Source organism: Arachis ipaensis, chromosome B04 (genome assembly GCF_000816755.2).
Source record: "Arachis ipaensis cultivar K30076 chromosome B04, Araip1.1, whole genome shotgun sequence".
Classification (NCBI taxonomy): domain Eukaryota; kingdom Viridiplantae; phylum Streptophyta; class Magnoliopsida; order Fabales; family Fabaceae; genus Arachis; species Arachis ipaensis.
Window position 1 is genome coordinate 4795627 of NC_029788.2, and position 14435 is coordinate 4810061.

The window sequence follows — 14435 nt, forward strand, 5'->3', positions numbered from 1 at the left end:
TGTTAGCCGTCTGAATTCGTTAACAAATTTTAAACATAAATACTATAAATACTTTTTTTAATAAACGCAAAAAAATTATTAATTACCAAAATATGTATTTGTGAAAGAAATTATCAGAATAACTATCTGTTATGTGGGTAACATGTATTTAATAGATTGGACTTGCAAGGTTGGTTTAATGTCTAGAGGCGGTGGATTCCGACTTGAATTGTATCTGGGAGTCGCCGCCCGACTTGTGTGTGGGAAGGAATGGAGGGTGGTACCTACAAAGATACTCTGATGCCTAAGTTAGCAAAGGGGGTAAGCAGGTTTAGAGAGTATTGGAACTTGGAGATACTTGAGGGGTGTTAGTATATTTATAGTGGTGAACCAATAATCACCGTTGGAGTAGTTCCACCTTTTAAGGTGGATAACCGTTCCTTTATCTTAAGGAAGTTGAGATATGGCTCCTGGAAGTGGGTTGACAGATTTTAGGGGCAGTTACTTATTTGAATAAGTGTTATCTGCCAGCTATCCTTTGAGCCCAACTTCTTTGAGATGGAGTCTGTGTTGAATCCGACTTCCTATGAGAAGGTCGGTGGGTTGTAAAGGCCAATCTTTGGAATGTGCCTTTTAGTGTATTTGGACTTGGACCAGAGTGTTTGGGCCAGGGTAAGAACAGTGCCCCTACTCGAGTCCGATCTCTTTTATTTATGAGGCAGATTCGGGTATTTGAACTCGAGCTTGTAGCCGACGTGATTTGAATTTCTCAACTGTCGTGTCTAATCAAACGTCGCGTCTGTTGAGATTTTCGTATTTACATGTGGGAGCAGTTACGTTGGTAACGGCGCATTTCTTTAATGATCGCGCCCATTTACCCTTATGCCCTTGGTGTGTTTATAAATACTTTTCCCTCTCTTTTCTTTGTTTTCTTTCGTCTTCTAAAACTTCTCGCCTACAATCCTTATTCCTCCAAAGAGAAAATCTTTAGCTCTCCTTCTTGGAGTGCTTTGCTGCTGCTGTTTTTGCTCTTCTTTCAAACAAAGGTTAGTTTTTTTCCTCTCCTCTCCTATCATTTATGTTGGCACTTTACTTTATGTACTTAGAGGAGGTTTGCATGCTGTTCGTGATTCTTGGTTTCTTTAGCGAGTTTCGTAGTTCTAGTGATTCTGTTTTCTGATTTGAGAAAGGCTGTTTCATTTTTTAGAGGCCCTGTGTTTTGATCTTTTTTCATTTTCCTTTGTAGGTCTCGTTGCTTTTTCTGCCACTTCTTTTTACTGGAAAAGATGTCTTCCTTTGAGTCCCTTTCGCAATGGGTAGACGATACCGTTTTGGAGAAAAATCCCTTAGTAGACACTGACTATCTTACCATCCTTTGTACCCATCATAGAATTTGTAGTACTGAGGCTGATGAGCCAAAGTATGAGTTGGTGGCCCCGGGTCCTAAAGACAGGATTTGTTTTGGGAGGATCTCTGATTCTCATCCCTATTTTTTCTTTATGTATGACTGCCTTTTTACCCGCTTGGGGGTCCTTCTGCCTTTCTCCAACTTTAAGATAAGTGTGTTGTATCATTGTCGAGTTGCTCCTGCCCAACTTTACCCCAACTCTTGGGGTTTCATAAAAATTTATCAGCTTGTTAGTCGAGAGCTAGATTTATCGACTTCTTTAAAGATATTTTTTTACCTTTTTTCATATGACCAATCCCTTTAGTGGGCAGAATAACAAGCAGCAGTTGATATCTTTCCGGGTCATTCAAAGTCAGAAAGTTTTCTCTATCTTTGATGACTTATTCCATGACTTCAAAAATTTTTTCTTCAAGATTCAAGTCGTAGAGGGTCATCATCCCTTTTTCCTTAATGAAAACTCCAACCCTCGTTTCCCTCTTTACTGGTTAGAGACTTCCCCTGTGGAAAAATATGGATTGGAGGATTTAGACGAGGTTGAGAAGGCTGTGGTGGGGTTCTTATGGGAAGTTTGGGGAAGGGCCCCCAATTCGGACACGAAGAAGTTCCTTTTGGGTTCTCCTAGTTTCATACAGACCCAGCTAGGTAGTCTTTTGTTTTGTAGTCGTTTATGCACTTTTGTAGTTGTTTCTGAAGATTCCGACTTGTTATGTTTTTCCGACTTGTTGACATAATTGTTTGTTTCTTCTTTTTTTAGAAATGGTGAAAAAAGATTATAGTGCCGCCTACCAGAAGGTCCAAGAGGCTAAGAAGAAGGCACGTGCTCGGCTGATGCTGCAAAGGCTGCTGGTGCTCCTCCTCCCCCTCATGATTCTGGGACCTCTTCTCGTCCGATCTTGGTAACCTCCTCTTCTGCTCCTCTTCCTCCCCCTATCCCCCCAGTCCGACATTCTCCCGAACCCGAGAAGAAGAAGCGTAAGACTTTGGCGTCTGGTTCTTCTTCTAGGGAGTCTGATTTTGATGGTCCCAAATTCGTTCGGAATCACATCTTCCCCCATACTCACATTAGTATGGATGATACTTCCATTCGAAAATATCTTCAAATTTTGGTTCGGGGGAGTGTTCGGGCTGCTGGGGTATGTACAAAACTTGTTGATATCTTGGACAAGACTCCCCTTAGCTCTTTGGGTTCTACCCAGAAAATTGAGGAACTGGAGAGGAGGATTGTCCTCTATCAAGAGGAGGAGAGGCGGCTCCAGGGGGAAGTTACCTGGTTGAAGGAGGAGAGGTCCCAACTTCAGAAGAGGGAGAAAAAGTTGATGGCCCAGTGTGCCATGGCAGAGGGCCTGAAGGAGAAAGCAGAGCAGAATTATGTCAGGGTCTTCTCCGAAAACATTGATCTTCAACGGGAGCTGGAAAAAGGTCGGGAGACTTATCAGGATTTGGAGGACTCCGTGGCGGAGAGTTCGGAGGAAGCCTGGAGGATTTTCAAAGAGCAAGTCGGAGTTATTGCTCCTGATGACCTGGATCTTTCCCCTCTTAATCCTGATAAGATTGTTGTGAATGGGGCTATTGTTTCTCCTTTCTGACCTGAGACAGATTCTGAGCTGAAGACCCATGGGCAAAGACTTATAGAATCTCCTCCTCGTGAGGATCAACAGGAGGGATCTCAGTCGACGTCTTCAAATGCTCCGACCCCTGCTGCCGAACAGACTGCTCTGTCCTCCCCTACTGGTGATCCGACCTCTCTTCCTACTGGTGATTCCAATCCTTCCTCTAATTGATTTGAGCTATTTAGGGGCCCAGCTTGTGGGCCCATCTTTGAACAATTTTTTTTCATATATCTATGGTGGCTGCTGTTGATTCTTTGGCCTTTTGGCCATTAACAAAAAAGTTATTTTGTTAATTTGCCTTTGTTTTAGACAAGGGCTTTTTAGAAATATCTTGCGTGTGCATACTTTTTGCTGTGTTGTTTATAGGGTTTTTTCATAAAAAACCTTTCGATCTTTTTCCAGAAAAAATCTTTTATTGGGCAGGCTGTTTTTTGTCTAAGTTACTCGTGATTTTTACGAAGACTTTGAACAGCTTCTGCCTTTGTTTTTGATGGGTTTTCTTTATCTCTTTTTGTATTCCTTATAAATTCAAATTTTCTTTTTTGAATTTTTCTCATAACTTTTGCGATACATTTTAATTCTTCTCGGTTTTTTTGACTTATAGGTCGTAATATTTTCGAGTTATCATGATCTGCTTTTATAACCTCTTTACACCGACTTGTACCTCGTCGTTTCATCCTGACAACCACTTAGGTCGGTCATGGGATTTTTACGTTTTGTCGAGCTTAAGTCGGCGCGTTTCGTAGGAAAACGATAATAACTAATGGAATTTGTAAAGAGATGTAATAAAAAGATCTTTATTTATTGATGAAGGTACTTTTTGCTACTAAGGGTTCTAAAAGTTATTGACCCTTAGCCTCCACTTTGATGCCTTGTTAAAACCCCCTTTAGGAAAACTCTTTTTTTTTTTGGAAAAAAACCATGAAGTCGGAAAAAAGAGTACATCAGGGAGTGGAGTTCACTTTTAACTATAGTACCTTTTCATATTACAAGCATGCCACGACCTTGGTAACTCAGTACCGCTTAAGTCGGTTACCTTGTAGTATCCTTTTCTTAAGACTTCACTTATCTTATATGGCCCTTTCCAATAAGCAGCGAGCTTTCCTTCCCCCAGACTTGTTGACGCCAATGTCGTTTCTGATCAAGACCAAGTCGTCTGTGGTGAAACTTCTTCGAATGACCTTGTTGTATCTGTTCGTCATCCTTTGCTTCAACGCTGCTTCCCTTATCTGGGCTTGCTCTCGGACTTCAGGGAATAGCTCGAGCTCTTCTTTGTGCCCCTGTATGTTGCCAACTTCGTCGTAGAAGTTCACCATTGGGCTTTGCTCATTGATTTCTACAGGTATCATGGCTTCTATGCCATAAGCAAGTCGGAAGGGTGTTTCTCCTGTGGCGGACTGAGGTGTAGTCCGGTAAGCCCATAATACTTGAGGGAGTTCTTCAGCTCATGCGCCCTTTGCATCTTGCAACCTCTTCTTCAACCCAGCATGTATGACTTTGTTAGCTACCTCGACTTGCCCGTTTGCTTGCGGGTGTTCTACTGAGGTGAGCTGATGCTTGATCCTCATGCTGGCTACTAAGTTTCTGAAGGTAGAGTCAGTGAACTGAGTTTCATTATCAGTGGTGATGGAGTGGGGGACTCCATACCTTGTGATAATGTTCTTGTAGAGGAACTTCCGACTTCTCTGGGTGGTGATGGTGGCTAGTGGTTCTTCTTCAATCCACTTCGTGAAGTAGTCCACTCCTACTATTATATATTTTACTTTTTTCAGGCGCTTGGGGAAAGGGCCCTAGTAGATCCAATCCCCATTTTGCAAAAGGCCATGGAGAAGTTATGCTAATGAGCCTCTCGGGGGGAGCGACATGGAAGTTTGCATGAATTTGGCATGGCTGACACTTCTTTATGAATTTGGTGGCATTTCTCAGCAAGGTCGGCCAGTAGAACCCGGCTCGTATGACTTTCCTAGCCAAGGACCTTGCTCCGAGATGATTCCCACAGATACTATTATGGACCTCTTCTAAGACTTCTGTTGTCCTTGAGGTCGGGACACACTTTTACAATGGTGTAGATATCCCTCTTTTATATAAGATATTTTTTACCAAAGTGTAGTTTTGTACTTCCTTCCGGATTTTCTTGGCCTCTTTTTCCTCTTTGAGTAGGATGTCGAATTTTATCTATTTGATCAGTGGGTTCATCCATCCGAGGTCCAATCCGAATACTTCAAGGATGTCTTGTCTGCCCTCTGTTTTTGTAACTGAGGGTTCTTGGAGAGTTTCTTGGATCAAGCTTCTATTATTCCCTCTTGGCTTGGTACTTGCTAGTTTGGAGAGGGCGTCTGCTCTGCTGTTGAGATCCCGAGTTATGTGTTTGACATCGGTCTCTGCAAAACGCCTAAGATACTCTAAGGTTTTGTCTAAGTACCTCTTCATATTGGGGTCTTTAACCTGATACTCTCCATTGATCTGAGAGGTCACCACCTGGGAGTCGCTGAACACAACCACTCTGGTCGCGCCGACTTCTTCTGCCAGCTTTAACCCCGCAATCAAGGCTTCATATTCTGCCTGGTTGTTAGAAGCTGGGAATTCGAACTTGAGGGAAACTTCTATTTGAGTTCCCTTTTGGTTAACTAAGATTATGCCTGCACCGCTTCCGACCTTGTTAGAGGATCCATCCACGTATAGCTCCCATGCTGTGGCGGCTTCCTCTTGGTCCCCTGCGTATTCCGCTATGAAGTCGGTAAGGCATTGAGCTTTTATTGCCGTCCAAGTTTCATACCTGAGGTCGAACTCGGATAGTTCTATAGCCCATTGAACCATTCTGCCTGCAATGTATGTCTTTTGAAGTATTTGTTTCATAGGATGGTTCGTTCGGACTTTTATTGTGTGAGCATGAAAATAAGGCCGTAGCCTTCGAGAGGCTATTATTAAGGCATACGCAAACTTCTCGAGTTTTTGGTACCTTAATTCGAGGCCTTGTAGAACTTTGCTGGTGAAATACACAGGATGCTGCCCGACCTCATCTTCCTATATTAGAGCTGATGCTACAGCTTTGTTGGCTATGGACAAATACAGGACGAGTTCTTCCCCGTTTTTAGGTCGGGTCAGAATTGGAGGTTGTCTTAAAAACATTTTGAACTCTTGGAATGCTTCTTCGCATTTAGGAGTCCATTCAAACTGGCATCCTTTTCTTAGTAGGGAAAAAAGTGGAAAGGATCTTAATGCTGATCCCGCCAAGAACCTGGAGAGGGCTGCAAGTCGGCCATTTAGCTGTTGGACCTCCCTTAAGCAAGTCGGGCTTTTCATTTCTAGGACTGCTTTACACTTGTCGGGGTTAGCTTCAAACCCCCTTTGTGTTAGCATAAATCCCAAAAAGTTTCCAGCCTCCACCGCGAAGGTATTATTTTAGTTTTAGAAGATAGATTTTAAATTAATTAGGATTAGATATAAAAGAGAAAAGAAACTTCTCTTCTAGAAACCCGACATTATTCCACTTTTCATTCCACCTTAACCCAATTTACATTTTACCACAATCCTAGTTTTCTCTCTGAACTATGAGCAACTAAACCTCCACTGTTAAGGTTAAGAGCTCTGTCTATTGTATAGATTGATACTATTATTTTTCTATTTTAATTCATGCACTGATTTATATTTCAAGAATTGTTTTTGTTCTTTCTCTTATGAATTTGGGTGGAACGGAAGTATGACTCTCTTTCTAATTGAGTTCTTGTATAACTTGGAAAAGCTCTTTACTTGAACAACAGCTTGAAAATATATTCTCCTAAATTTCTAATTCTCTGGACTTAACGGGATATGTGACATATAATCCTCTTATATTTGGGTAATTAGGATTTCTGTGGCATATAAACTAGAATTAAACATCACCCTCTAATTGGAATTAAGTGACCAAGGAATTGGCGGTTGATAAATTTTAGAGGAGACTAAGAAGGTCTAAGGAATTAGGGCTTAGTCACATATAGTTTGTCATGAATTAAATCTTGCATGATTAAAATAGTTAGTAAGAAAAGTCAATCCGAAAAATAGATAACTCTGAAACCTTAATTGCCTTCTCCATATTTTATTCCCAACTTATTTATTTACCTGTCTTCTGTTTAATGCTTTTTGAAATCTCAGACACTATTTTCTGTTTGTCTAACTAAACAAATTAATCAACCATTGTTGCTTAGTTCATCAATCCTCGTGGGATCGACCCTCACTCACCTGAGGTATTACTTGGTACGACCCGGTGCACTTGCCGGTTAGTTGTGGTTAGAAATTCTGCACCAGTAACAATCATTTGTTGAGTGACCATATAGTTTATGGTACTCACAGTAGTCGCTACAACTTCCCCTCTTTTGTTTTTAATGGGCCTAGGGGGAGGTAGTCTTTCAGTATGACAAATTTCCTTGTAGACATCAACTAGGGAAACTCGTAGAGGAGTATAGGAGTGATATCTCCTGAGCCTTTCGGGGCCGACTTCCTCCTTTTTCTTGGGCTCTCTCTCTTTCTCTTTTGATGAGTGAGAGTGCCCAGGTCGCCAGTTCGGCTCTCGCGGTCTGGCATTTTTCTTCATGTTGATGTACTTTTCAGCTCTTTCCTGTACGTCACTCAGGGAGGTCGGGTGCCTTTTCGAGATGGATTGGGAGAAAGGACCTTCTCGGAGTCCATTTACTAGGCCCATAATCATTGCCTTCGTGGGCAGGTCTTGGATTTCTAAACACGCTTTGCTGAGCCTTTCCATGTAGTCCCTCAGAGGTTCTTCGAACTCCTGTTTTACTCCAGGAGGCTCGGCGCATGCTTTACTTTGTCCTTTTGGATAGAGAATCGCATCAGGAACTTCCGCGAGAGGTCATCGAAGCTGGTGACCGACCTTGGGGGGAGGCTATCAAACCACCTCATTGCTACTTTCGTCAAGGTCGTCGGGAAAGCCTTGCAGCGAGTAGCATCAAAAGCGTCGGCTAAATACATCCGACTTTTGAAATTGCTTAAGTGATGCTTTGGGTCAGTCGTTCCGTCATAGAGGTCCATATCAGGCATAGTTGTCAGAACCAAATCGGTGATCGAACTGGTCAGGCTACTGGGTCACTGGGTCACTGGTTCAACCGGTGGATCACGGGTTGAACCGGTTAACCCGGTCCTATGTAAATAAAAAAACAAAATATAGTAAAAAAATTAGAATTAAAAATTTAAATAATCTTTCATCGCCTTAATTACTGCCTCCCTAGAACAGAATTCCATTCCCATGGTTAATTCACCATCTGGCATAACGGAAAGCTCTGCTGCAATCACATCACAAATTTTATAGTTGTCAGAACTAATAATCTAATAAACTAATAATTACAGAACAATGAAAAACCTAGTTGTCAAAACCGAATCGGTGATCGAACTGGTTAGGTCATTGGGTCCTTAGGTCACTGGTTCAACTGGTGGATCTTTGGTTGAATCGATTGACCCGGTCCTATGTAAATAAAAAATAAAACATAGTAAAAAATGTTCACTAATATTTTAAAAATATCTAGCGATTCTAAAACAATATGAAATAGAAACAATAAGTATTTTGTTAATTTTACTCTATCATAAATATTTTTATTTTGTTTTTATATTAAAATAAGTATTATTTTATAATTTTAATAATTTATTAATTAGTTTATATCTATTATACTATTATATACTACAAGTATTTATTGAAAAATAATATTAATAGATATTATATAATTATGAAAAAAATAATAAGTGAGTTTATAATTACTGTTAAATAAAAATATAATTAATTTAAAAATGAGTGAGCTTATAATTAAAATTAAAATAAATTAAATAAAAGTAAATTATTTACCGAAAGATATTAATATGTATTTTAATTTGCATATATATTAGTAATAGACAAGTTAGCCTGGTGGATGTATCTACCTTTTATTTTCTGGAGGGATGGGTGCTGCTTCGTTTTGAGGAAATTTTAAATTGTTCTGGTTCAGTCAGACCGGTTTCTATCGGTTCTTTACGGGTTTGACAGATTCGCACCCGGTTCTTAACCTTATGCGGTCCAATCATCGGACCGGACCGGTATAGGATCCGGTTCACTGGTTTTCGGTCAAATCGGCTGGTTCGGTCCGGTTCTGCTAACAATGATATTAGGGCTTTTGAAATTTTTGGAACTTTTGCCCTCATTATGTCCTCACTAAACAGATCATCTCCTCCCAAAGGAGAATCTTCTGGGTCACTGCGAGAGTTTCGACCTCGAAGAGCGGATTCAAGTCTTAGGAGCTTTTCTTCAAGCTCTTTTCGTCGCTCGATCTCGTTCCTCAAATTTCTCTCTGCCTCTCGCTGTCGCTCCAGCTCTTGCTCCAACTGCTCCAGCCGGCCCTGGTGGCCATGGAACAATCCCATGAAATCAGTGGCATGGGGTTATCCTCCTTTGCCAGATTTGTGTCCCTCAAAGGAGTTTTCCTTTGGGTCTTTTACCCCTGAGGTGCCTTCTCTGTGCTGGTTAGTCACCCCTTGGTGAGTGACTATAGCTCTGTCGTCGTTACCAGCGTCCTGATTCTCTTGCTCAGAATCAGATGCTGTGTTTCCATCCTCGTTTAGATCGTCCGCCATCATTGGTTGATCTCCAGGTCCCCGAAAATGGTGCCAATGTTACGTGGGTAACCTGTACTTAACAGATTGGGCTTGCAAGGTTGGCCCAACGTCCGGAGGCGGTGGATTTCGACTTGGATTGTATCTGGGAGCCGCCGCCCGACTTGTGTGTGTAAAGTAATGGAGGGTGGTACCTGCAAAGACACTCTGATGCCTAAGTTAACAAAGGGGTAAGCAGGCTTAGAGAGTATTGGAACTTGGAGATACCTGGGGGTGTTAGTGTATTTATAGTGGTGAACCAATAACCACCGTTGAAGTAGTTCCACCTTTTAAGGTAGGTAACCGTCTCTTTATCTTAGGAAAGTTGAGATATGGCTCCTAGAAGTTGGTTGAGAGATTTTAGGGGCAGTTACTTATTTGAATAAGTGTTATCTGCCAGCTATCCTTCGAGCCCGACTTCTTTTATATGGAGTCTGTGTTGAATCCGACCTCCTATGAGAAGGTCGGTGGGTCGTGAAGGCCAATCTTTGGATTGGGCCTTTTAGTATATTTGGTCCTGGATCATAGTGTTTGGGTCAGGGTAGGAACACTATCTATATCATTTGGTTTGATCCACCCACAAAATCGACATTTATTCATTTCATATTAAGGTTCAATTCAGATTAATTAAACTCTTTTTGAAAAAATAGTTTAAACAATAAATATTTATATTAAAAACAACTTATAAATAAGTTATTTTATATTTGGTCTTTTAGTTCTAAAAGTATTAAGCTCCTTTTGATAAAATAACTTAAACAATAAATGATTCTGTTAAAAGTAACTTATAAATAAGTTATTTTGTGTTTGGATTTTTAACTCTAAAGTGCTTATTTTATAGAAATGTGATGAAAAGTAGAAGTATTATGAGAGAAGTCATTTTTTTTAACTTCTCTTTAATAACTTTAATAACTTCTTAAAAAGTTACAATTTAGTTTTAAAAATGAGAAGGGCCAGCACTTTTATTAAAATTTGACCAGCACTTAACCAGTAAGAGAAAAATGAGTGATCTCACACTATTGGATAAAATCTCACACCATTAAAAACACTAATAATAACTAATTGATATTTACAAATCACAAAATTTACTGACCTCCTAATACTTCTCTTTAAAAATAACACCAGATATTAATACTACTATTTTTCATAATTTAAAAACTTAAAAAATAACTTTTTAAGCTTTCCAAACAAACCTAAAACCTACAAAATGGTAAGGGAAATAAATGTTACAGGTGCATGGAGGATAGTTGAAAGCTGTGTTTGACCATATTTTTGTGTGTATCATCGTAGAAATAATAAGCTTGGTTCCATTTCACGAATAACATGCATGAAATGCAATTGTATAAACTTTTTTTTTTCTTCTCTTCCCAAAGGAAGGTTTGTGAACTCGGTATCTTTAAGTAATTAACGAATTTTCAGTATCAATTTTTTTTTTTTTGAAACCCCCCTAAAACCCCCCCCCCCCCCCTCCTCTCTTATACTTTACAAACATATACTTCGATAGATATAAATCCCATTAAAACAAGTAACGTGCAAAGTGTGGGTGTTATCATAATTCCATGAGCTACAAAAGTAAGCCGGCGCCACCTCTCAATTATTTGTATAGGACCATTCACCTCCATCAATTCCACATTTTAATTTCAAGTTTTACTTTGTTTATATATGCCAAATTAGGGTAAATTATTATTCTAAGCATCGGAAATATTTTAATTTCAATAAAATAGTTTGTGTACTAGTAATAAAATTTGAGAAATTCTAAATGCTTAACATTTTTGTTATCTTATCTTACATTTTAATTAATTTTGACCATTTTTTTATGCTAAAAATATTAGTACTTAACATTGTTTTATAAAATTTTACACAATTATTCAAACATGTAAAATATCACAACAATAGAAATAATTACTTTTTAAATTTGTTACTTAAAAAATCATATAAATACACCAATTTAATTAGATAATTATATGAAACTCTTTATTATTAATACGTCTAAAATAAACTCCTTTGATAAACTTTATTAATTTGTAATAAGTTAATAATAACTACATCTACAAATTCCGTTTTCTTCTTTAAAAATTATTTTGTCTAAACTCTAAACTAAAATTCTGACCAAAATATATAAAATTATCTGAGAAAATATATTGTAATTGATGGTCACATACTCACATGGCCATTTTCTAAAACTATCATATATGTGTGGACATGTTTCCATCACTTCTAGAACATTCCATTTGATTTCATTTTTCTTTCTAATCCCTTCACCTTTAAAGTCTTTAACAATGTGTTGGAGCGCCAAAACAAAAATTGGAGCGAACATACAAAAATAAAAGTAAAAAGGTGAAAACTCACATGCTGGTGAAGTTGATAACTAATGATGAAAATTTAGTTAAATCAGTCAAATTATTTAATGATATTTAATTATCAATTTTATGTGAAATCGTCTGTTCCTGAGTTTTCACCAAATAAAAATAAAATTTTTATCAACAGATCCTAATTTCTACCTGAATAAATTAATATTATTGATTAGGTTTAATTACTCTGTTAGTCCTTATAGTTTCGTAAAATTTTTAATTAGGTCCCTATATTTTTTTTAGTTGAATCATTACACTAATTTTTTTTTAATTAAATCCTTTTTAGTAGTAATTGACTTAATTTTATGGGGACTCAACTAAAAAAAAATTGGTACAGCCGTATAGGGACCTAAATAAAAAAAAAAATATAGAGATCCAATTAAAATAAAAATTTGGTACAAAGATTCAATTAAAAAAAAGAAAAATATAGGGACCTAATTGAAAATTTCGCAAAACTATATATACTAATAAAGTAATTAAACCTATTTATTATTTTGGTTGAAAATAAGAATACGAATAAATAAATCGGAAAAAAAAGTTTCCAACTTTCCACTGCGATGCTTCTTCCTCTATGAAGATCGGGGGGAAATGTGAAATGGCTTATCATCATGGATGATCCATAATCAAAAACGAATAATGAATAATGATGTTGAATAATTGAATCAGAAAAAAGAAAGAAAGAGAGAAAAAATTCAAAAGAAGAAGAAGAAGAAAGCAACGCTGCATCAGCAGCACCATTATTGTTTTTTTCCATTTCCCCAAGTTGAACAGAGAAAAAGGGAAAGATTGAGAAAGCGTTCGTCGTGATGTCTTTCTTCTTCAAAGCCTCTCGGCCGAAAACGCCGCAGGAGGTGGCGAAGGCCATCAAGGAGAGCCTCATGGCCCTTGATACCAAAACCGTTGCTGAAGTTAAAGCCCTTGAGAAGGTTAGCTTCTTCTTCTTCTTCTTCCTTTTGATCCCAAATTCCGAATGCTTTATCTGGGTCTTCATTTTCTTGGTTAAAGTTTCAGTCTTGAATCGTGGGCGTGTCTTGAATTTCTCAAAATGGGTCCTTTATTTTGTTGCATTAGATAGATTTTAGAGTTTAGGCATGCATTATTTACTGTACTGTGTTATATAAATATTGTTTTTACCCAGAATGTAATTATTTTATATGTAACTTGTCGAGATTAACGATTATCCATGACAGAATTATGCTTAATAGAAGATATTCATACTTCTAAGTAATCCGCTTTCTGAAGGGTACTTTGATTTTAATAACTTATAAAGATTGTGTTTGTTGGTTGTGGGTATGGAATTCTCTCTGCATCCAAATTGAGTATGGTGTCTGCTAAAATCTCTCACTGTGAAATGTCTGAAACCTGTTTAGAGTGTAAAAGAACCAATAAGAATTAAGCTTGCAACATCTATGTTCCATGAATGTTAAAGAAACCATAGTAGTAATCTGAAAATTATGAATAGCCAAAGCATTACTTTGTATGGTAGTATGGGATTTAAACATGCATTTCTCGTGTTAGATTATATGTCGGTGAAGTTGCTCTGTCACTGTTTTCTTAATCTCAGGAATGTTTCTAATTGCTGCCATTTTGTCTTGGCGAGAAGTAAAACAAAGAAAGAATATACTCCTGAGATATTAAACCTTTATTTTACTTGCAGTTACTTTGATAGTGGTTATTGATGCTTTATATGCTTCGTCGTAGGCTTTAGAGGAAGTTGAAAAGAATTTTGCAACGATGAGAACCATGCTTTCTGGAGATGGAGAGTCAGAACCAAATCTGGAACAGGTTTCACAGCTAGTGGAGGAACTCTGCAAGGAGGATGTTCTGACTCTTATAATTCACAAGCTTCCTACACTTGGATGGGAAGTAAGATTCTGATCGATACCAAGCACTACCATGTGCAGTTGGCTTAACTGGTTGCTCATTGTTGGTGTGATTTCTAATACAGGCAAGAAAGGATTTAGTTCATTGTTGGACAATATTATTGAAACATAAGGTTGATGACAAGCATTGCTGCGTAGAATACGTTGAACAACACCTTGAATTGCTAGACTTTCTTGTTGTATGGTAAGCTTTTCATCGCATCAACTTTCATCTCTCAAACTTTGAGTTGTTGTTTCCTCACTGCCTACCCTCCTCTTTCAATGGAGGATCTATATCTTTCCTAGTTGTGTTCAAGTTGGAAAACTGAAACTGATGCTCTATGAAAATGTAAAAACATGAGATTTGGGGTTCCCCTGCCCCTTCTCTTGAAAAAAGTTGGTGAGGGATTAAATTTTTAAATTGTAACTTATATCACACTCCTAATTTACACCTTCAATGCCTAGTACTTAATTATACATTTATCTAATATGTGTGATCAATGACCATAAATATGATAAGTTAACAACTGTATATCTGTTTCCACGCAGTTATGATAATAAAGAAATTGCCTTGACATGTGGCACAATGTTGAGGGAGTGCATCAAGTTTCAAACACTT

General features: G+C 38.1%; 1 protein-coding gene across 2 annotated transcripts in view; it reads left to right on the top strand.

Moving 5' to 3' along the window:
* LOC107638550 (calcium-binding protein 39) overlaps positions 12471-14435 on the top strand; it is a 5206-nt gene continuing 3241 nt past the window's right edge. Inside the window, exons 1-4 of one of the 2 annotated variants that reach the window (XM_021120546.1) lie at positions 12471-12880; positions 13656-13820; positions 13903-14021; positions 14366-14433. In XM_021120546.1, the coding sequence (XP_020976205.1) occupies positions 12761-12880; positions 13656-13820; positions 13903-14021; positions 14366-14433 (472 nt within the window). In that variant the 5' untranslated portion in view covers positions 12471-12760. The remainder of the gene's footprint in view (positions 12881-13655; positions 13821-13902; positions 14022-14365; positions 14434-14435) is intronic. The other variant, XM_016341882.2, reaches the window with a different exon arrangement.